At 34.7% G+C, this 25,587-nt stretch overlaps 1 protein-coding gene across 1 annotated transcript; it reads left to right on the top strand.

Annotated features, from left to right (window-relative positions):
- The first annotated feature begins 90 nt into the window (after positions 1-90).
- Positions 91-21,756, top strand: LOC128240713 (chitin synthase chs-2-like). Its single transcript, XM_052957481.1, has 15 exons — positions 91-101; positions 11,012-11,055; positions 11,249-11,299; positions 13,913-13,964; positions 14,252-14,422; positions 14,579-14,747; positions 15,193-15,333; positions 15,552-16,603; positions 16,843-17,040; positions 17,395-17,480; positions 17,609-17,708; positions 17,940-18,108; positions 18,808-18,876; positions 19,058-19,193; positions 19,306-21,756. The coding sequence occupies exons 5-15, from the start codon at positions 14,253-14,255 to the stop codon at positions 21,039-21,041; spliced, it is 4,026 nt and encodes a 1,341-aa protein (XP_052813441.1). The 5' UTR covers positions 91-101; positions 11,012-11,055; positions 11,249-11,299; positions 13,913-13,964; position 14,252; the 3' UTR covers positions 21,042-21,756.
- The last annotated feature ends 3,831 nt before the right edge of the window (positions 21,757-25,587 follow it).

Raw genomic sequence — 25,587 nt, 5'->3', positions numbered from 1 at the left:
TCACGTGACCAATGAGTATAAAAACAATTGCCACTCGCAGGTATTTTTTCATTCTTGTGCTGGCTGTTACTAGTGTATCAACGCAAAAGACTTCTGTTAAGGTAATAGATAATAGAATATATCTGATAGGGTTTAAGTACAGTTTGTCCTAGCGGCAGGAATACATGTTAAACTCTAGGGGTTGCGTACCGATTTATCTGTCCTAGCGATAGGTGTGAGAGGGTATGAGCACTAGGCATCGAAAACACATGTCATTTGAAATCGGCATGTTTTCTAGCTTCTTAGATCACAGAAATTGCGTTATATAACATTGTTTATCAAGGTTCTGAACATTCTATTCGAATAAACTGTGGCATTGTAGTTATCATTTTGACTGTTCAGTGCCTCATAATTTGTTGGCATCCGTATACAGGTTATATACTAGTTTTGGCTTTATGTTGATATTTTTGAGAGTGAAACGTCATTTTCGTTTGCTCTGGATTCTTAAAGACAGTTGATACTTTTAAAGAATACGCTACTTTCGATTTCGAATGCTACCTCCGACTTTTCAATTCATATTGTCCTCCGACAAATCACTTATAATATTGTATAACGTTGTGCTAATGTTTTGTTTTATAAACAGTTATTAGTCTTCAGTGAGGAAAATCTATTGCCGGAATATTCCAGTACCCCCGGGGGTACAGATCAATTTTAATTGTTTCCCCCGTGAAGTGAAAATGCTTAAATATCGTTATTCGACTGAATGATGGCGTTTAAAACGATAGAGAATGATTATTTTATATCTGTATTCTTAATAAATGCCTATATAGACCTTCATAAATATCAACTATAATATCATTATTTTTTACAAGCTAAAAGTACATAATGAAACATGAAATAACTCTTCACACTAATTTTATTTCACTAGTAAGAATTTCCTATTAATCAATATGGTCAACATTTGGTTAGCAGTATCCCTCTATTTCTATATCGTCAGCTAATTGGTCAGCACCTTAGAACGACCCAATAGGACGTCATACAATCAATAAGCTTTACTTATTTGTTAATTATAAAGACATCTAGATTTTTCATAATTTCAATTCGAAATTGAAAATGATTTTCTATTGAGAGATTGTAAGACGTTACAATTAACATGTCTCACATAATGAGAAGCACATACTATTTCTTTCAGAATAGCCTTAGCATTAATTTGTTTTGTGTTCTGATACTAAATACGCCCTGTTATGGTTTAGCTGAGGAGTGTCGGTTTACCAAATTACATTCAACAGCCGTTTACAATCTTTATACAATACAATATAATACAATACAGTACAAATAAATACTAATCTTTCAGGGTCTGTTTGAACATTTTATAAGATATAATATCCTGTTCGTAAACCTACAGATTGTTTAAAATGTGCACTTCTATTTGGTTTCATGTTGGATGCATGCAGTTTAAAGTGACTCGCTCATGTTTTGGACCAACGATTAGTTTTCCCGGTAATGCATCTGAAAACACTTATTTTAATCATAATACAGTTATAGCATGAGAAGTATTTTTGGTTAATTGGGATTCGAATCCACCCCGGTGAAGTAAAAAAAAATAATAGAAAACAGCCGGCTGGTCCACACAGCCGCCGGGACTTTAGCAAAATGTGGATATGTTGACCTGATAAGGATACATTGATAACATCACGTGATACTGTCAAGCAACCAATCACTCAACACCACAGCCATAAATAATTTTCAATCGCGTTATAAACGCTAAAGAAAATTGTGGTCTTCAAAGACGATATTTGAGCAAATACCAGCATTTGCTGAAGGGTTCCAGCTTTTGGTATTGTTGATTTAACTCTCCTTATGAGTTGTCACATTTTATTTCGTAATTAAAAAAGTGCATTTTACAAAGCATGACCGAGCCACTTTAAAGGCGATCGAGGCCTGCGGTATTTTATCTATTGCGTATATCTTAAACGTTTTTCAATACTGTCATGCAAGTCATTGGCATAAAGACCAACAAGTTTATTCATACACTCAATGCACTCAGAATTTACAAACACGAGGAAATTATTAATACAAAGTATAACAAGGCTTTATGAAGGCACATAATAATTACAAATATGAAAATAAAGCATACATTGAGTTTAACATTGTCTGAAAGGAATTATACCAACGGATCGTTTACAATGCGCTTATTGTTCGTCAAACTATACTATTATATATCGGATTGCATAACGCTTGCATGAAGTTTTAAACTGCAAACAATGTTTTGTTCGTATACCAAATCAAATATCTATATCTTAATATAAGTCTGATATAAGCAGTCATTAAGTACAATTCACGTAAGCTAAAACAAGGCATTGTGTGATATACACATAACAACAGTACACTTATAATTAATATGCATCTTATTACATTACATGCACAATTAATGGAAACATAATACATTAATGTGTATTACATAATTGATTTTAATAATTCACAACCATACACATCAGTAATAATAAATACGGCAATATAGTAATCGTATAAGAAGAGTTCTGTATTTCATTTCACCAAAACGTATTCTTTGAATTTCATTTCAGGAATAGGAATCACATTCCTCCTCACATAATGTCTATTTGCAACATTTTCCCATGATCAGCACCCTTGAATTACTGAAATACAAGGTCAATACACAACCAATTTGACTGTCCGTATTAATTTACAAGTAACTAATTACACCATATTTGCAAATATTTATGTCAACACATGCGATTGGTATATATCATATGAATCTATATCCTCTGAGTCCACCCTTTGAGGTATCATGTATTGTAATAAGTAAACTGTTATATGACAGGTCATTGTACCTGTTATGTACTCGGGAAGGAACGAACCAAAATAAATCCGTATTAAAAAAAGCAAAAAAAGCATCAACATTTTAAAGATATTCGCTCATGTTTTTGGACCAAAATTTAGTTTTCCCTGTAATACACCTGAAAACACCTTATTTATCATTATTTTACTCTATGACATCTAAATTGCAGAAAAAATTACAATTTCAGTATAAAAAGTATTTTGGTTTTAGTGGGGTGCGAACCCACGCCGGTTTAGTAAAAACAAAAAGAAAACCGACTCCTTTACCACTAGGCCACCAGGACTTATACAATAGTGATGGATATTGACCTTTTTGTAATACATTGATAACACCACGTGATAATGTCAAACAACCTATTCTTATTATGAATTTATATTAAAATAAATCACTTAGATTGCACAACACGCTAATATCAACTCACACTACTGACTACATATTCTCTTTTAACATCTTCCATTGGACTGAGTATGCCACTTCACTTCTTAAACACTTTACAAATAAAACAAATAATTAATTCACTTTTATTCCAAATGACCACATATTCCACTTTAAAAGATAGTAGGCATCTAGTAGTTATGTCCTAAAAGAGATTAAATTTCGTAAATTAATCCGTATGCATCAGTAAAGACCCATTGATAAAATTATATGTAGGTCGATTTGACGTTATTTTGCACCTCGCCTGCCCGGAGAAAAGCGTGCACACCTGTTGACACATTAAAGGCACATAACCGGTCGCAATGAATCATTTGCAATTTCGGTAAAAATAACTTTCAGTAGAGCATATTTTCCTTTCCTGTGGCAATATTGATGTTTTATTAAATATTTCGCGTTGTTAACTTATATATTTTATGATTCACAAATGATATGGAGAAACCGCTTGCAGTATTTGCTTTGTATCTGATTTTCAGCAATTTCAAGAGTTTAAGGTAGTTCCTCCTTTAAGAATAACATTGAAATTTGATCGGAAAAGTCGCACGCATTCGGTTTTGTTTTTTATAAAGTCGCGTCCGATAACAAACCGAAAACATGGAATATACTCTAAGAAGCTGTTAACCTAAATTATCTTGTTAATAACTTTTCAAATATTACTTGTAGTTTTACTATAATGTTCGTTTTTGCGTTACACATTTTATCACTACATTAATACTTAATAAAATTTACCCAAACCCTAACTATTTAAGGGAACTTTCAACTTTAAGGTACTAGTTATGTTAAACAAGTACTTTTCTTATACATCTTTCCTTCCCTCTTTCTATTCCCTATTTTCCCGTGGTACAGGTCAGGTAGTATGTAGATATCCCTCATTCAGAGAGCTGTTTGATCCCGGTATAACATGACTTTAAATGTCTATTGAAATAGGCATATATCGAATGAGGGTCGGTTTGTCCTGTCATTATCAAGCTCATGCAAAAGGTACTAAACATTTAACTCATTTTGAATTAATTTGTTGGTTGTCCATGCTTTTACTCCTTTCCGGTGATGTTCATGAAAATCCCGGTCCTACATCATCTCTGTCTACCTCCTCTTCCGAAGCTTCTAGTGCGGTCCATGGCAGTTTAAGTATAGTACATTACAATGTGCAGAGTTTTTACGGGAAAAAAGACTTACATAACTTTGATGTCTTAGCTTTTACTGAAACATGGCCCACGCCTAATGTTGAATCTTCTGAGTTGCATTTTCCTGCCTTTCATAAACCTTTTAGACGAGATCGACAGACCTACTGACCCACATGGAGGTGTCATTGACTTCATCAAATCAGATATATTTGTATTAGAGCGACGTGATCTTGAAGTTAATGATGTAGAATGTCTTTGGCTCGAATTACGCATTAAAACTAAACGTCTTCTTTTGGGTACTTTTTACAGACCTCCTAATTTCAGTTCATATGCTCTTGAATCCATTACCAACTCAATATCACTGGCGGTTGATACTGGTATTAAAGACATAGTGACAGGTGATTTCAATCTCGATATGAATAAATCATTATCTGGACAAAAGATTGAGTTCGTATGTCAACAGTTCAGTCTATCACAAGTCATTCGAAACGCTCCTCATTTTACCGAAAACTCAGAATCTCTTCTCGGCTTATTCTTAGTTTCATTATCAGATATTGTTTTAAAATGTGGTGTAGGGGAGTCATTTCTGGATCAGTTAGTTCGGTATCACTGCCCTATTTATTGCATATTGAAATTTAACAAAACGGTCGGATCAACATTTAAACGAAAAGTCTGGAAATATTCACAAGGGGATTATGTCGAACTTCGATCGCTTGTGTCATCTTTTGACTGGAGTTCATGTTTACACACAAATATCGATATGTACGCTAATAATTTCACTAATCAACTTATGACATTTTGTGAAATATGTATACCGTCAAAGTTTATTACGATTCGCACTCAGGACCCTCCCTGGTTTCATAATGAAATTCGTAAGTTATTCCGCCAAAGACAAAGAGCATATAGAAGAGCCTGATTCTCGAATAATGAACATAACTGGCGAGCTTATAGGATGGTAAGCAATGATGCCAACCATATTATAAGAACTGCCAAACAAACACATTTTGAAAAACTTGCTACCCTACTACGAGATAATACCCTCTCCTCAACAGACTTTTGGAAAACCTTTAAAAAATTTATGAGTCCTACGTCGACATCACAGCACATTCCCCCTCTCATCCACAACGGCACCGTCTACGAATTAAACACTGACAATGCAAATCTTCTGAACAACTTTTTCCAATCACAGACCCTTCTTACTATACCTAACACACCTCTTCCCACTGTCTCTGATGCCCTTTGCATGCAGGATTTCGATATTTCCAATCAAGATGTTCTTGACTCAATAAAGGTTCTGAAGACTGGTAAAGCAACAGGACCGGACTCTATAAACAGTTATGTGCTAAGGGAGATAGCAACCAAAATCTCACTGCCCCTTCGAGACCTTTTTAACTACTCTCTTCGTTCTGGTAAGGTACCTAGCCAGTGGAAACTGGCTCATGTATGCCCGATTTTTAAGAAGTCAGATCCCCAAGACGTCTGTAATTACCGTCCAATATCCCTTTTGAGTGTTATAAGTAAGGTTCTAGAAAGAATTTTCGTAAATACATGTTCATTTTCTTCCGTCAAAGCGACTTTCTCACACCATTTCAGTCAGGTTTTGTTTCTAAGGATTCCACAGTTAATCAGCTTGTATCTATTTATCACTCATTCTGCCTCGCTCTAGATGAGGGTAAAGAAGTACGAGCAGTATTCTGTGACATCTCAAAACCCTTTGATCGCGTATGGCAAGAAGCCCTCATTTTCAAACTTAGAGAAAGTGGTATTTCTGGTCCCCTATTATTATTGCTTACTGATTATCTCAGTGATAGAAAACAGTGCGTTGTCATGTCTGGTACTATGTCTGATACGGTTTCAATATCTGCCGGAGTTCCGCAAGGTTCAATCCTTGGTCCCTTACTCTTCCTTGTCTACATAAATGATATCGTTCGTAAAATAAATTCACTCATACGTCTTTTGCAGATGATACTAACGTGTATATCATTGTCGATGACCCCTTGTCTGCTGCTCAGCAATTAAATGATGACATGAAAAAGATCCATATGTGGGCAGAAAGGTGGCTTGTATCATTCAACCCGGCGAAAATTGAATCACATCTTATCTCTCGAAAAACAAACAGACAGGCACATCCACCCATCTTTATGGACAATGTTCAAATAGTAGAAGCTACTTCCCATAAACATCTTGGCGTCACATTATCCAATAACTGCTCATGGCATGAACATATTCAGTCAGTAAAAACCAAAGCCTGGCAACGTATCTACCTCATGCGATCATTTAAATATGTCCTTGATCGCTAGAAGTACTATATAAAACATTTATTCGGCCACTCTTAGAATATGCCGATGTTGTTTGGGACAAACTTACGCAAGCTGATGCAGAAGATCTAGAGAAGGTTCAGCATGAGGCAGCGCGAATCATATCAGGGGCAACACGACTCGTTTCCATTTCTAATCTTTATATTGAAACAGGACTTGAACCTCTGAAGGAGAGAAGAAGGAAACATAAACTCACACTCTTTTACAAGATGTTTCATCTCCTTACACCTGCGTATCTCACTTCACTTACTCCGTCCCGAGTTGGTGATACAACCTCCTACAATCTTCGGAATTCTGTTAACCTTCGTAATATTACTTGTAAAACTCAACTGTTATCGAATTCATTTCTACCAACTACAATATCGTCGTGGAATGCACTTCCGGAAACAGTTCGTTCCTCTCCATCCTTGCCCTCTTTTAAGTTTAACCTTAACAAGAATAAACAAACAGTTCCTCAATTCTACTATGAGGGTGAACGCAAATTGTGTGTCACACATGCAAGGTTGCGGATGCATTGTAGTAATCTTAATGAACATTTGTTCTCAAAAAACATTATCAATAGCCCTATTTGCCAATGTGGTGAAATTGAGGACACCTACCATTTCTTTTTCACCTGTCCCTTATATCATGCACAAAGGCATCACCTATTCGACCAATTGCTTGTTATAGGTCCTTTGTCACTTCAAGTTCTATTGTTTGGATCCAAAAACGCCACGGACCAGACAAACTCAATGATATTTAATCACGTTCAACACTTCATTCGCCAAACTAAACGTTTTTAATCTCCTTTAGATAAATTAGAACAACCTCGACTTTACAACTGACCTGACCTATCCATACCCCCCCCCCCCCCTCTTCCTGCTCTTTACACTACTCTCTTTCATACCCTTTGCGCATTTTTGACGTCTCATCTTCCACATAATCCATCGAATTATAACGATTAAATAAATATACAAACAATAACAACATTTACACCATTTCAAGCAGAAAAGCTTGAAAGATTGTCAGAAGCGAGGCATAGTATAAGCTACTATAGCGTCCTTCTCAATTCTGTCAAATTAACTTGTTTTGTGCATATTTCATTTGTATACCTTCCATGTATCAATATTTCCGACAACCATTTAATATTATATATGCTACAAATGTGTATATCATTATAATGTTATTTTGAAAAAAATACTGTTTAAACCAATCAACCTATCACGCAACAACAAAGCCTAAATTAAGTGACCATTAACGCTAATGAAAATTGTGGTCTTCAAGGACGATATTTGATCCATGTTTATGTTCACTACACTAGCTGCCACCAAAACTGGATGGTTTTCTAGAGATGCATTAGCAGGCTCAACTATCATATCTGCATTCTTTCTTTCATCCTCCATTTCAGAACTCTCAACGAATGCATTTATAATTTGTTCAGTATGACCTTGCATAACGTAATGATCTGCTGATGTGACCTTCCTCAATTTCATGTCTGTATACTGTTGGCATTAAATAGTTACTCCATTATTTATAATTTTACCTTGACTTAACAGAATATCAGCAGGTTTACTTTTCACCCCTTTTAGTATATCCATACCTAAAAGCATCATTTTTGATATCTGCAACAATAACCATTTTACTGACCCTTAAACTATCAATGTGATAACAGTCCCTTTTGAATAAATTCAGGCTATTATTTACTATTTATTTGATTGAATATATTATCTGAAATAACAGTTTGCTCAGTATTAGTATCAATCACAAAATTAACTGGAATATTCAGTAGTTTCCAAAATATGTACATACTACCAGCTTGAAAGCCTCGCCTGACTTTATTTTTGTAATCTATATCAATATGGACTGTATGCCACCATCAAGACCAGCCCCTAACAGTTTTAATGTTGCGCTACATTGCATTTTCCTTGAAATTGACCCCTATGAAATGTTTGCTGACTTTGACCTGCTGCACTTTACTCAGTCTGCCTATTCTGCCTATTTTGACCCCACTGCAGAAAAACAAACATGCTTTTGTCATTTTATTATTTCCATATGTTGGGTTTGCCTGATAATTGTTCTGAATTTTCTTATAATACCTGTTTTGTCTGTTTTGCTCATTTTCTGTATGTAAAGACATAGCTTTGAGCTCCTCCCTAACAATTTCTCTTAATTTTTCTAAGTCACCTGACTCAGTGTTTTGAGAAGATGCGTTTTCTTTTGTTATAATTATTTTCTTATTTTTACAAGAAATCATTCTTCTACTTCACTTTCACTCTCACTTTCACTATTATCATTTTCATGCATACATCTTGCTATCTGATCAGTTGTTTTTGACCTATGTTTTGTTTCTTGAAAACAAACCGAGTAAGAAACTGCCTCATCATTGTCTTTAGGCTCCTTTATGAACTCTACATGAACTCTAGCTTTATCATATATCAACCCATCCAACACTTTTGAAAACTAATATTTCTGTATTGTTTGTTTGTCCCTTTATACATGTGCTATGTCATACAGTCTACTGTATTCATCTACAGTCTCACCATTTCTTTGGTTTCTATGTACCCAGAATGTTTTGATGTTTCTACAACCCTGAATCTGTTTGATAGTTCTTTACTGAGTATTTTATAATTTGCCCTATATCATGTGATAAATGCCCATACACAAAATTTCCTACCGGACCCTGTAACCTGCGATATATTTCATCTAACATTTCTGCAGTCTGTGTCCCTATTTTGTCTAATAGCCACATCCTCAAATCCATCAAACCATACATTCCATGACTCTTTCCCTGTCAATTAGGTGGGGGTGGGGGGGTGGGAGGATGGTTAACTTTGGACTGCCCTTACTTAAAGGACTAATGAAGTTGATAAAAAAGCATCAGAATCTGTATCTGTCTCACCTTCTGATTTATATCTATGTCTGTTTCTAATGTTAGATTTTGAATATATTTTAGATCTTGATGCATGACCCTATGTATGTATGTATGTATGTGTGTGTGTGTGTGCGTGCGTGCATGCGTGCGTGCGTGCGTGCGTGCGTGCGTGCGTGTATGTATGTTTGTTCCTAAGTGCCTTTGTTAGTTTTTGTGTAACATTTACCAATGGACTTTCCAAACTAGCTCTAATATGTATCTATGTTACTGATACTCTGATTAACAACTTCACTATGTATTTGCCTTTTTTCCATTTTTTTTTACTACATCATCCCTGCTAATGTATTCAATATCTGTATTTTATTATTATAATATATATTCATCATACTTTCTCCTATGTTCATCAACACGTATCTCGTTCATGCCTTTGCCACCATTAACATGTATTTCCCTCCTATTAATATGTCTTTCGCTCTCTAAACTATAAGCACTATCACCCTACATTTCTTCTCGAGCCCTGTGTCTCGTTAAAACCATTTCTCTTCCTCTATCCATCTTTCTACACACCAACAAAAACAAAACTTTTTTTTGAGAACCATCATCTTTTTGTTGTACAAAGATATCCAAAGTACTAATAAAATGCTCCAAAAAGCGTCAGTTTTCTTTTAAGTTTCACCGCTGCCACCAAAAATTGAGGCGACATTGATACTTTAACATATTATTCTCTGGTAGCGTTTAAGCCTATCCGAGGCATTCCGTTAATTGAAACTTGAAACTTGAAACTTGAAACTTGTTTATTTGATTAAACGCCTATTTTTACATAAAATACTCAATGGCGTTGTACAATACAACGATAAAATATTTTAAATAATTTAAAGATATAATACTATCTAGACATCAAACATACTTAATTTGAAATAAACAAAGAAAAATAAATAATTAAGCTAAATACATCGTTAAAGCAAATAAAACACATGACATGAAGTAAGATAAATTAAAATATCTAAAAATAAAATGAATATAAAACATAAAATAAACAATCATCGCATGCTAATTTATCACAGTTAGTTTTCCACTGTTCATTGTTCAGTCACTGTTTTTAAAACAACATGTCAAATTTTCGAAAGTAAATTATCAAACTGATATCATAAAAACACAAATACAAGTATTTTGATATTTCCTTTTAATGTTTTTGCTATTCATATCACAAGTATATTCAATTATGCTATTTCATAATAAATTTATAGTATTAATATCATAAATTCTACATTAAACAGATCATGTAGTACTATCTGACTACCATAAATTATTTTCTGAGGTACAATCTGATGAGAAGACCAATAAAAAGATACAGTAATTAATTTCTTTTATCTATTTTTTTATACTAAAAAAATGCCAAAATGCCTTTCACATCAATTTAGTTCCTAATAATAATTTTTTTTTCCAGAATATATCTGAATCCCAAAGCCTGGCAGAATTCCGCCGATTTCGGTACACAAACAAATATATAATTTTGACAATTTTCGAATGTAAGTTTATCACATTTTACAACAAGCAATACAAAAAAACACACTAATAAACCATTACCTGACGTATTGTTAAAATTGAATTGTTCTAAATATTAAATAAAACTCATTTTTCAGACATAAAATATAAATACACATGTATTATTGTTTATTATCAGACGACCTAGCTAGTGACGTAAATCAAGAGCGCCACCTGGAGCTTATCTCAGGTAGTAAAACATTGATATACCTAGCATAAATAACGTTTGCAATTCATGACAACTTAACTATCATTTAAAAAACTTGCACATTTAATTTTAAACGAACATACCCTACCCACTTAATATAACCTTGTAGGAAGTTAATCGAAATATTTAAGTACAAGTACATCATAAGATTAAAAATAAAGACTGTTTAATGTTTCATTTATAATAAATATTACAAGACTCACATACTGTCAAGCCCTAAGGATTGCAATATCTTCGCTGATCCTGCTATTTTACAAGACCACATAATTAAGTCCACATGAAATATAATATAAGAATCTATTTTATTCTCAAATCTATATGAATTAAAACATAGTTTGGTTTTACCAGTATTTATCGCAGAATATATTGAACAAAGTCAATAAGCATATGAGCTACAGAAATGCATAACATACATACAAAATAAGAAGTGTTGAAATGCATAAACAGTGAGTAAATCACATAATTGAGAATTAACCATAATTAAGTCTCTCTTCTGACATAGTTTACACTTATGAATCTAGGTCACCTAACAATTAAACTAGACAATAAAACAATGAAGAACTAACATTAAAATACAAATATATTCAACAATGTAATAAAATTATTTTGTTAAAAAATTGCCCTATGTCTGGAGGTCGGGTAAATCTGCCCCCGTGACTTCTTGTCATAAAAATAGCAAAACCTAAGTAGCTCTCGGTGGTATTTCGGTTTCGGCATGGGATTATAGTAAATATACATCGCAATTACAAAATTATAGGCAGAAAATTGTTTTAAGAAAATACTTATTTTTTCTATTCAAACTTTCTGCAACGCGTTTAAAAAAAACAGCGACTGATACGTGTTACAATGTTTACGTCTCAAATTTCGCTTTAAGCGACTTGATCCCCTTTATTAGGGCTCGTATACAAGTATCAAAATGGAGTGTTATTAACCTTTCAATAAGCTACCCACTCCATTCAACTAAAATAATTGAACTCAACATATTTTTCAAAGACTATCTGAACTCTTACGACTCACAGATCAAAGAAGGGGAACAAATACTCACGAAAGCTTGGAGAAACATTTGAATGATCGGTATTCTACATTTTGGAAATATATTAATCGTATATTGGTTAAAACAAGAAATGTGGTTTATTTTGCAAGACACTTTACACCTGTGCAGATATTATTAAAATAGAAAAGTTGGTTATGTTATAAGAGGCCGAGAGTGGTCTCGTTGCCAAGGTGCCCATCACTAACCCGATAGGCTGTGGCTTCAGCCAGGTTTTTTACAGGGTGCTGCAGAAAAGTGATAGGGTATTTTGGGGTAATTGGGAAGATTTTAAACATTATGCATTTCACAGAATATGATAGGAATTGTGCTTAATTGAAGTATTATTTAATTCAAGTATTATTAGGTTTCAACTGAATTTATAATCATATCTAAGTTTTAATAAAAAAGAAATATTTGATTAGCTTAAGAATTTAATTATATGAGGGCAGAAAGGTGCTCATGCTAGTCTTCATGAGGACAGAAAGGTACTATTATTACATAAAAAGAACAGGTTGCAGCACCCTGCCATAACATTTTAGTTTAAACCTTACTTAACTATAAATATTTAGAGCATAAAAAGAATAGAACATTTCACTTCCCTCTAGTCATCAGTCCTTTATGCATTCTTTGTAAACCTAACAAAAGCCAACACAGGAAAGTAAATAAATCTGATACAAGTCTTAGGCTTGACTTTTTTCTTTTTTTTTATATTCATGGACACCTTTTGTTCGGGGTATTACATACATAATACAAGAATCTTTATTTAAAGTCGGGTATATGATAACAAATAAAAACATAAGCTCAATGAGCTATTGTCCGACATTAATAACAAACATATATAACATAACAATACATAACAATGACTTGGTGACGTGGGAATTGTTTTGCATGTCTAAGAGGCTTAGCTTTTCCCAAAGTTACTATTATAGATGCCATAAAAGAATGCGAGCAAAAAACATACACGAAAAGTGAGCTTTAGATAAGAATTTTTTTTATTGGTTTCGAGGACAGTTAAATATACTGTCATGTTTTGGATCAGTACTGGATCTTTCACCCACATACATGCAGCATTTAAGAGTACTAGGTGTATTTGAAGAAAAAAATCACAATATTGTGTTTTAAAAACAAAATAAATAAATGCCTTAATGAAACTTATCAGTTTAAAACGATATTTGAGAAGTTATGTCAAAACAAAGAAATACACAATTCATTATCAAATACTTCTTAACATTTGAACTTCCATAAGAAAAAGAATAGCTAAACACTAGAAAATGCACATCCAGTTGGTTAAGCATGTAATTAAATATGAATGCGGACTGTTTCTTAAAATATCTTATAATATGATATTTGGAATGCACGTAATTAAGAATGTATTGAATGGATATCCAATTCAAATGTTATTCACTGGCGGGACTTGCTATAGTCTATTTCTATGGTGTAGATGCTTTTTCTAGAAGGCAACATTGGAAATAAGATGTCAGCAAATTCAAATAGCAAAATGTATCAATAATGTAAATACGCAATTGTCACATAATGGACTAACTATGAACAGTTTATTTTAGAGGATTTCAACGAACGGAATGCGAGTGAAAACCCCCCCACGTACAATGAAAAGTAAATAAATATAATAATACAAATTATAAACAGATATAAAACAACAATAGAAGATGTGATAAGTGGTCAAGTTTACAATCTGCATATATGAGCAATGTATGTATTATAAACTATGTACGTTGTACAAGTCTAAATAAAATGTCTGTACGGTCTTTTCTGTTTGCATCTCAAACTTACATAACCCCATCACGGTTAGTTTTGTGATCGCAGTAACAAATATGGGAATGGATTTAAGAAAATAATGTCTAAAAGATAACTACTTTCAAGCTGCTCTTACCGAAATTTAGAATGTTAGAGATGCAAACACAGCAACGACTGGGGGAGGCACCTTCCGGGCAGCCGCCTTCTGGCCAGTCCACGCCGCAGAGCACGCGGAGAAAGATTGGCGAAGAGATCAGCCCGCTTCAAGAGAGCGCCATAGAAGAGGAAGATCACTTGCAAGGGATAACAAAAATATGGTAGCGCATTTTTCCATATTGGAAAATTATATACAGAAGTGATATAATTCGATGAAAACTCAAGGGACAAACCCAGAAGTCAAAACTTGACAACATTATCCCGGTGATAAAATGTGTTTATTATCATTTTTAAGCCCTTTCATCTTCACTTTTCAGGAACCTTCCCACAGAAACTAAGAAAAAGGAAAACAAGTCCTCAAAGTGCAGTGGCACAATTTTGAAAATATGCAGAGTTGTGCTGTTTTTTGTTTTGACGCTATTGCTGCTTTCATGCGGCATACTGCACAAGCTTTACTTCTTGACCCTTCTTAACAATCTATCACAGGTAAAACTCACCTCATTTGTTGCAATCAGTTTGCCTTTTTGCTTGATTTTAAAAACATTTGATATGAAAACATATTTTTATTATTTATACCATATTGGAATTAACAGTTATTAACAGAATATTAAACTATTTCAAGTATGTGTGTGGTGTTACAGTTTGTGGAAAACAAACTAGTTATCAACGACCGACACATATCAGTTCTGCAAAAGTATTAAATGTCCACAGGTAGTCATACATGATAATATCATATAGATACGTATACAATTTTTGCGTAGATCAGTTCGCAAATTAATGTTAAATAATGCTTTTTGCTTCTCCAGAAATGCGTTGACCATTGGGGTATAATAAACCAACGACTTCCTGCTTTCAATTCAGATTTGTTTACATATAGGGTTTGAAAATTAGGTATCAAATCCATAAGATTATAGTTGAATTTCCTTTTTAGTCTAAAATTGAAAACAAGAAGAATCGAGCAATTTCAATTCTCGTGTGCATTGCATTTTTTGAATTCTTTACATCTCTTATAATTCTTTGGAGAGTTATTTTCCAAGGTCAGAAGACTAAATGGACAAAACGTCACATAGCGGTAAGTCATCCTTCCTAAATCGATTGTTCTGCTGTTTATGAATTAAATGATTTAAATGAATATATATGACAATTGTATTACATGTATATTATTTGTCAATATGTTCAAGCTTAATATACAAACAAGTACATGTAATTAAATAATAATAATAATACACTTAAATATGCAGTTAAAATTAATTAAGACATACAAGTCCATGTTTTATTGACCATTTTTAGACAGCTATCCTGCAGGCCGTGACCACCATCGGAGAGGTCTATTTGATTATCTATGCGCTTCCATTACTGGACAGTTTGAGGATATGTTTAGTTCTAACAACACTACCAATCGTTCCAAGCATATGCCAGTTCCTGACTTTAATTTGTCGGCTAAAACAAAAGAGTCGCATCAGAAAGAGTTCTTTCCTCAAACTTTGTGCAGCTGTTTTCCCGGTTTTGGCACTGGCAGGGAGTGTTTTAGTATTTATGAAGTGGCTAATTCCTTTTGATAGAGACCCGCATCTAAAATGGGCGTTACCAACTCTTTTGATATTTAAGTCATTATGCTATTTGGATAATTTCCTTTGCTTTAGAAGGAGAGCTGCATATGCTACACAACAAACAACAGCGGAATCGGACTCCCAAGACTCGGAGACACGCGAATCTAAAATAAAAGAGAAACAGTACTATGCCGAAAATAAACAAGAATTTATACGATTAACTGTTCGTTGGTTAACATGCTTAATGTTTATCGTTTCGATTTTGCTGAATTTAGACATAAAACTAATTGAATCAAACAACAACAAAAACAATCTAACAGCTGAAACATTACTGACAAACGAGGAATTCACACTATGTGGAAACATTTCGTCCAATTTAACAAATTCGACTCCAGTGCAACCACATGACGAGACATTGGAATCGAAAAACCATTCCATTTTTAACCAATTACTGGAGTTTTATTACTTCGTTAAGTTTGAAGTTAGGATATTGGCATGTTCACTTGTGATTTCTCAAACAGCTTTGTTGGCTTGTCGATTGTCAATGCAGCAATTTGCATTTGCCTTGCCACTCATTCTTACCCCGCCGTTATCAACAATTGCTGTTGTTAGACTTTCCTGCAATAACTTTCTTGAAAGTATCCAGTACATATTCGGAATTGATTTGACATGTTCTATGCCTGTAGACTATCAGTTTTTCATAACGAGTGGGGCTTTGGCTTTGATTGCTGTAATCACGTTAACGTGGTACATCTGGGTTCCTCTGGTCGAGCGAATGGCAAAACGGGAAAGGTACAATAACAGGGAATTTAGTTATTTTAACATTCTAAAGACTTATGTCAGAAGAATATGATTAGCAATATGATATATCTACACCTAAAGCTATCCGTACTCAGTCGAATTAGTTCACGGTTTATAAAATAGTTTTCTAATATAGAAATTAAATTCATCAAGCAAATTAATGTATTGAAGAATAAAAAAGTTTGAATGTGTTAATGAGACTGTCGATTTTTACGTTTTTACGTTTATAGGTTGTTTTCTGGTAGTCTTTACGATTTCTTCTTTCCCGATTTGAACATGCTCCTGCGAAGGAGAAATGACCATGAAATTGGAGAGCTCCATACGGACAGGATACAACAGAGTGATGACATTCCAAAAGTCATCATCTGCGTAACAATGTGGCACGAAACCTGCAAAGAAATGTGTCAGCTTCTAAAGTCTATTTGCAGGTTTATTAATGTCTTGTTTGTCTCTGTATCGTTTATTGTATAATTGATTAGGAAAATAAGAAACTCGACCCTGGAAATTTATCTGCTTCTTTGATATAATATCGTTGCGTTATTTCATTAACACAGCATGCTGTTTTTTTCATGTTTTACGTTTTAGAAATCGTGACAATTGTGAAGCTAGTTTTGAAGATTAACCATTTATATATCTTCCATAAACAAATTACATCAGTGAACTATTTACTTTTTAATAGCCTGTTAATACCATATGCAGCTTATAATAGTTTGCATACATTGTAATTCCAGTACATTGTAAGTATGAATTCCATCCCTATTTTCTTATCACATTTTTTTCAGATTAGATTTGCACTTATTCATTCGAGTGGAAGCCGACAACGAAGAAGGTGATGGAAAACAAGACCCTGATAAAATTGAAATTGAAGGTAAGTACACTACGCAAAGTCTTTAATGCATTTTGTGTTTGTTTCAAATCAAACAAATGTTAATTTACATCTTGTAAAATAAATTACGCAATGTGTTAAGATATTGAAGTAAAACTTCTATATTTCAGTTCAAATAGTATTTGACGACGCATTTTGCTTAACAAAAAACGGTCGAGAGGTTAATGAATATGTGCTCCGGTTCATGTCATGTTTGCAAAAGGCTGTTGGGTATGTAGTAACGTTATTCGCGAAGTAAAATAGTGTAGGCGTGTATTTAGTTGCATAAACTATAAGTTATCGGTAAAAGTATTTGTTAGTTTGCAAACAAATCAAATTCATTAAGGAATGCTGCTAAAATCTGCTTGAATGTTCCATAAGGAAATTGTTGTGACTTCGGTTTACCTTTAGCAGCCGTATAACAGCGAAGGAAATCATATGTATTTGAATTTTTACGAGCAGTTCCGTGTTGACAGAAAATGAGCTCGTGATATGGAATAAAAAAATCCATAAAAAAATGGTACAGACACCTTATGGCGGAAAACTTTTTATAGAACTCCCAGGCGGAACACAGGTGACGTTGCATTTGAAGGATAAGAAGAAGATAATGGCCAGAAAACGTTGGTCTCAGGTAAAAATATTTATATGAAAAACTACGGAAAGCCTTTTTGGACATGAATTGTAAACAATTTATTGATATCAATGATGAGTTAGTGTGTGTGTGCGTGTGTGTGTGTGTGCGTGCGCGCGCGTGTGCGTGTGTGCGTGCGTGCTTGCGTGTGTGCATGCATTTGGGTGTCGGGTGTGTGTGGGTGTGTTTCTGTTAGTGTGTGTGTGTGTGTGTGCGCGCGCGCGTGCGTGCGTGTGTGCGTGCGTGCTTGCGTGTGTGCGTGCATTTGGGTGTCGGGTGTGTGTGGGTGTGTTTCTGTTAGTGTGTGTGTGTATGTGTGTGTGTGTGTGTGTGTGTGTGTGTGCGCGCGCGCGCGCGTGCGTGTGTGCGTGCGTGCTTGCGTGTGTGCGTGCATTTGGGTGTCGGGTGTGTGTGGGTGTGTGCGTTGTTTATGTCTTGATAGTTCGTTCGTGTCTCATTTTGTTGTTTGTTGTTGTCGGTGTGTTACTTCACGAGAGCATGCACGGTTAATGATTAATTGACTTGTCCCTCTAGTTCGCATTGCTTAAATAACTTAATTGTTTTACTAGTCAGGTTGTATCAACAAATACCATAACCTTGATATCTACTATCTGCATTTAACAACCTGTATTTTATCACTTTTATTTCATACTGTCTTTTCTATTTTATTTCTATTTAAAGTTTTCTTTTCCAATACAGGTGCTGTATATGTACTATTGTTTGGTGTACAAAATGGGGAAGGCCTATCCAAAAAAGTTCAAAGACATGGCAAGTTATTTTAATGATTATCAGCCATTTGGGATTTCATTTATATAAATTTATCAAAGGAATTTAGTAAAACATTTACTTTCTATAAATTTGTGCACTATTATGTGGCATAAAAAAAATCAAAGACAATTCCAAATTTCATTTTTGACGTGTTTTATAATAAATATGATTTACTGAACAGCTGAAGAACACATTCATTTTAACCCTTGACGGTGATGTAGACTTTGAGCCGGAGTCAGTCCTACGAATGATGGATCGCATGAAGATGAACAGCCGTGTCGGAGCAGTTTGTGGTAGAATTCATCCCATAGGATCAGGTAGTTCTATGAGCATTTAACAATTCTTTTGATAAAAAGATATGCATTTTGTCAATAAGTTTCTGTTTTACATTATTTATTTTTATCCACATTTAACAATTATTCACTTAAGGTCCAATGGTCTGGTACCAACAATTCGAATATGCAGTCGGACACTGGCTTCAAAAAGCAAGCGAACATATCTTTGGTTCTGTGCTCTGTTGTCCTGGATGCTTTTCTATATTTCGAGCATCTGCCCTAGTTGACGATAATGTCTTGAAAACGTACACCAGAGAGCCAGAGGAGGGAATTCACCTTGTGCAGTTTGAACAAGGCGAGGACAGATGGCTTTGCACCCTGCTCCTTAAACAAGGATACAAGATAGACTACTGCGCAGCCTCAGATGCAAAAACGTTTGCACCAGAAAACTTTTGGGACTTTTTTGTACAACGACGGCGCTGGTCACCATCAACAATGGCAAACATGATGGACTTGGTCCATTCTTGGAAACAACTAGTCCAAAACAACAGAGAAATCAACCATTTCTTTATGCTTTATCAATTGGTGCTTGTTATAACAAGTGTATTAGCTCCTGGAACTGTCCTTGTTGTGATAGCCGGGTCATTCAGTACAGTATTAGGTTTAACGCCATGGTATGCCTTTTTCGTTGCCGTGACTCCGGTAGTTTTGTTCGCAGTTTTATGCCTGACAGTGTCTCAGAAAATACAACTCAATGTAGCCGCAATACTAAGCACAGCATATACATTTGTAATGGTTATTGTAACAATCGGCACAATGTTAAACATCGCAAACGAGACAGTTCTTTCTCCTACCGTGATTTTCCTCATATTTGTCAGTCTAGTATTCCTGATATCTGCTTTGCTTCACCCTCAAGAGTTCACATGCTTGTTTCCTGGCTTGCTTTATTTCGTTTCTGTGCCTTCTACATTTATTTTTCTGACAGTGTTTTACGTGTGCAATCTACATGACGTCAGTTGGGGTACTCGTGAATCCAAATCACAATCAACCCAGTCTGAAGTAAAAAGTGGAAAGAAGAAATCGTTTGTGCGTTTGCTTTTCACTCTTGTTCAACATTTCATGCAGGCAAAACTCGCTGAAATTAACTCCAAAGGTTCAATTTTGGACCAGATTGAGAGACAACAATGCGAACAAGATGTGGAAAAAATAGAATATAAAGACGATAGCTACTGGATAAAGGTACAATTAACAGACTCAAAAGACAAGTTTGAAACAATTCAACTCAAGAAAGAAGAGGAGGTATTTTGGACAACATTTATTAACAAGTATTTGAAACCACTAGAAAGCAATACGAAACTTCAAGAAAAATTTAATAGTGAATTAATGGCGTTAAGGAACAACTGCGTGTACGGTTTCTTTATGTTGAACTTTATGCTAGCATTAGCTCTGTTGCAATTACAAATAAGCAAAGAAAGGTTAGATAGGTTTTATATCGCGGGAAAATATGAACCATTATCAATAATTTTTCTGTCAATTTTTGCAATTTTACTTTTGATCCAATTCATCTTGATGCTTTTTCATCGATGGAAAACTTTCTGCCATATTATTTCAAGCACTGAGGTGTTTGGGTGCTGCTGTTTAAAACGAACAAAGACTAAAGCGCAAGAATTTGAAGAACACATGAAAGAGTTAGAGCATGATTTAGGGGAAGGTGAAGAATCAGATAAGCCGCCGCCTGATTATATAAGTGAGCATGTTGTGTATCATAACGACTGCTATGATGAAACTGATGAAGCTAAGGCATCTCCTTCATCAAGTAGACAAGAATCAAGGAAATTCAATATTTACCGCCACAGAATACAAAGCGTGCGCAAATACACAAGATGTTAGAAACAAATGAAAGAGTTTGAGCATGATTTAGGGGAAGAGGTAGAATCTGATGAGCCGCCGCCTGATTATTTGAGTGAGCCAAATGTTGAACATAACGACAGCGATGATGAACCTTCATTAAGATAACCAAACTCAAGGAAAAACGTTTTTACTGGCACAGAATACAATGTGTGCGCAATAGAAAAAATGCTATTGTTGATGGTTGTTTTTAAGACCTGGAGTGAAATACACTTACGGCAATATTCATGGGGAGAAATAATTCAGATAAGCGGATACAATAAACAATGATAATATATCCAGCATTGGAAGCAAAAACTACATCCACGTTAAACAATATTGTATGTGCGTATCTATCCGTTATCTGTTCCTTTTTATTTATGGTTTATTTTTCATGCTTGTGCGGTCAGTTTGTGGTATTTGTATTTATGTATGTGGTGTTAACATGTGTGGTCCTTTGTTCATTGTCGTTTGGGCACTTGCCTTGTGCCTCTAAACAAAGTTTATTTAACAAATATTTTCTTGACTACTGAGCTTGTCCCTGTTATTTTCACTGTATTATTATAAAATAGCACTAAACGTTAGCTAATAAACTCATGTTTGAAACATTTTAATTTTTATTTCGCTTTATACTTATATCTGAATCTCAAAATGTGCAGTTGTTTTTATTTGATATTCATTTTAAATTATGTATGGTTCATTAAAGCGTGCAAACATTTTCATTTTTGCAGTTTTTGCTTAAAAATAAACGATGTCGAATGATAAAGTATAGATGAACACTGTAACACAAATTGAAGTTTTATTACTTTCCAGCACCAATCCGTTTATGCATCGTAACGGTAGACACTCTTTAAATATTTCATTTTAAACAGCTAAAAAGTTCTGCGCATTAGAAATGAGATCGTTCACAAACACACATATTCATTGTATGGATAATAAGAGGGTATCAAGAGTGTCAGATTATTAGCTTATTTCATGATTGTTTTTGCGAATATTCACTACTGTAGAATTATGGCAACCAGTAGTTATAACAGCAATATATATATAATGCAAAAACAAATTTTATTGGTTGGTGGCACCATTCTTGCTTCGACAAGTTGACGTGCCATGCGACAGGTTAGTGCAATAAAGTGGTTGCGGTATGCCGGTATGCCCCGAAGGTGACTTTCGCTCTTTGAAAGCAAACAATAGTCAGTGGAATTTATCGCCAATGGCAATGTTCATCTGCTGATCGTCGAACAACGACTCGTAGTATTAGAGTATAAACATATTGACTTTGAGGCCTGGATAAAGGGAAGGAACGTGATATTCTCCGGTGTTATCGAGGCTGAAGGCCAACCTCCTCATCATGTTGTCTTGTGTGTCTTACGCAACCACTTGGGATTTTCAGAGGATACATTTCATGTCAGTGATGACATACTCATTGGACGTTATATAACATCAAATGTTAACACTGCGCGCGACACATTTGATATCATTATTATGTACATTCTCTGACATAGATCAGGCATATAAAGTTGGGCATACAAACATTTGTATTTCCCGTGAATTCCCTCGAACAATTCAGGATGCCCGCAGACAACTTTTGCCAGAATAAGAGTCTGCGCGAGTTCCACGGCAGGGAGAAAGTGACCATTATCTTTCCGGCATTCTAACATTTGACATTTGTCTAGGCTATAACTAAAACCCGGGCCACCGTATCAAGCGGGTAACGTACACTTGGCGTTATTTATAAGTATGTTTTTAATGTCTTATGTTTTTTTAGTAAATACATTTGGTTACAATTAACCGTATCTTGAGTTTTTAAAAGTGAGGTTATAGCTGACTATTGTTTGGCGTACACATACCGTGCATGAAATGTGTAAAACAAATTAATCTTCAATGAGGTACATTAAATTGCCTTTTTTATTCTGAAATAATTGTTTATATGTAACTGTGTATGTTTGTATCGAAGACATACATTTTGTTACTGTAAAATAATACGGCGGTATAGATTGTATTAAAAGTAGTTTGTCGATAAGGATCAGTTGGTTATTATAAAAGTGCAAGTTTCCCTTATCAACCTGTGTTTTTGTTTCTGTAATGGTTAATATTAACAAATAAGCTTAGAATGTTCCTTTTGTGGAATAAACAGGGAAAGGTTATCCAGACTTAGTGGACTGGTTACCTTGATGCAACCAAGTATTGTAGTATGTAGCCTATATTGTAAATCAGCTACAATTGGAGCTTCCTCGGCCATTTTTCTTAAAGATATTCAAAAGACACTTTGTATATATGCTGCTAGAAAATAAACTCATGCAAATCAAGGCCCAATACTTTGACTGTAATTATTGTCGAGTAATGCCCTCTGTTCTACTAAAATAAGTAGAGGAGCATTGGCGCTTGCTTCGCGGCGCTCTTGTCTAGCTCATATGTTTTTCAAGGAATTTGAGGTATTATGATAGCCTTGGTGCCGTTGTCGTCAGAGTCATCGAGCAAAAACTTTAATCATGGTCGTACTTCAAAAACTGAAATACATTTAAATGGAACTCGGTACATATACATATAGCGAGACCCATAACACTGGGTTCCATTGTTGTCAATTTGGAAACATAAAATGTCAGTCGTATGGTATTTGTTTTTTCATTCTTGTTAGCTCCTCTTTTACTCTTAAATACTAATGATCAATTTGGACTTAAAAGTCCTCGGTAAATCTGTATCTGTAATAAAGGTTTCTAACAGAAATATATATCTTGAATACTGATGATAAATTTGGTAGTTATGTCCTCGGTAAGGCTACATTTTATAATGATTTCAAACAGAAACATTTCTCTTGAATATTAATGATGCACTTGGCATTACTGTCCTCAGTAAGGCTGCATTTTAGTATGCCCCCCTTACATATTTCCAAGCTAGTTCAATGAAAATATAGCAAGGCAGATGTAATTTTAATCACCAAATAATATAAAATATTTCTCCAGTTACATTTGAGGGTTAATCTGTTTCTGCGTTCGGTTTTCCATCTACCTGAGAAAGATGGGAGCGGAGGGTCAGCCAATGATTCTTCTTTAACGTTACCTACATCCCAATGAAACTCATCATGCTGATCGTGTGGTTAAATGATAATCCAATTTCTAGCTCTGCACGACTGCCTTATTCTAAGAGCTGCATAAAGATTAAATAAGAAGTATAATTTGATACGACACAAGAAGATTTTCACTACTCCTTTTAGGTAGTAAGAAGAACAATAAAACACATGTTTATTCCCTGAATGTCTGCAGGAAGATTATGAATCTCAGAAACACCGGAGCCGTGGCAGCACGCCAGCGACTCTACACCGCCACCGTTGTGTCCTGCCTCGTACTATACGCCTGCATCTCGCTTCCACTGACCTACTTCATCATCATCAGCTTTAAAAAAATCCGTGACAAGCCGTGTTTAAGGCTTGAATTACTGCCCATGCCGCATCTAGGTATTGCTGGCGTTAACTTCGTTTTCAAAATAAATGCATTTCTCCTATATTATGTACATGAACACAATACAGTATATAATATACACACATCTGATCACTGATAGCATTTATTGATAAACAAGTATTGCTCCTCTCAGTAACTGAGAAGAACAGACGAGCTTCAGTTTGTCTTTTTCAATAAACGTCTAGATGTTTTCAGCATCGGTCATTTGGGTCGTTAGCAACGTGCAATGAGGTTTTTATTGTTTGACATAATACAAAAATATTTATACTATAAACTTTATACGCTTATTGATAATGCATATATGAAAATAACATAATTAAAACATCGATGTATCTAGATCTTATCATACCAGTATGTTTGCATAGTACCTAGAGTATATTTATAACATAAGGGGAGAAATTAACGATGGGTCTAGAAGATGTTTACCCTCCTCATAATGATGAGCCATTGTAGCGCCACCCGGCCAGTGTAACGTTTTTACCCTGATATGATTTTAGCTCCTAGGTCGGTTTTCAATGTTATACTCAGCAACAAGAAGCTTAAAGGTTTGCTTGATTTAAATAAAGGACCCATACAGTGAATGAAATCAATGATGTATGACCATAAGATTGACTTAAGTTGCATATAATGTGCCAACCCTATATCATTCTAGTTCCGTGATGTCCGTAAGGTACGGTTTATTAACAGTTAACTCTACAGTTCTACAAATCATTAGTACTGATACATTGTTCAATATATGTTACGTGACATCTTACATTTTAGTCTTTAAACGAAAGTTGAGTAACTCGTGCAATGTTAGCTACTTTCATATAGCTTATTTAACGATAGTTATTGCGCATTGAAAATTCAACAAGGAAGTTATGCATTAATAATAGGGGATTTAAGTTTTTTTTCCAGGATATCTTTATGGTCAGACAATCTGACTTATTTCTTGGGGTTGGTTTTGGGGTTTTTCTTCATAATGATGCAAACATTAAAAAGTTTACAAGATAACCCTGGAAATCTGATTCACAATCTAATTATTTTAGCGATGAATATTCCCTACTGTTGGTGCTAAAAACTTCCCCAAAAATGTCCATAAAAGACATGTTTTA

This window comes from Mya arenaria, chromosome 7 (assembly GCF_026914265.1).
Source record: "Mya arenaria isolate MELC-2E11 chromosome 7, ASM2691426v1".
NCBI classification, from domain to species: domain Eukaryota; kingdom Metazoa; phylum Mollusca; class Bivalvia; order Myida; family Myidae; genus Mya; species Mya arenaria.
Note: the sequence above shows the minus strand (reverse complement) of the source record. Positions and strands in the feature narration are given on the sequence as shown.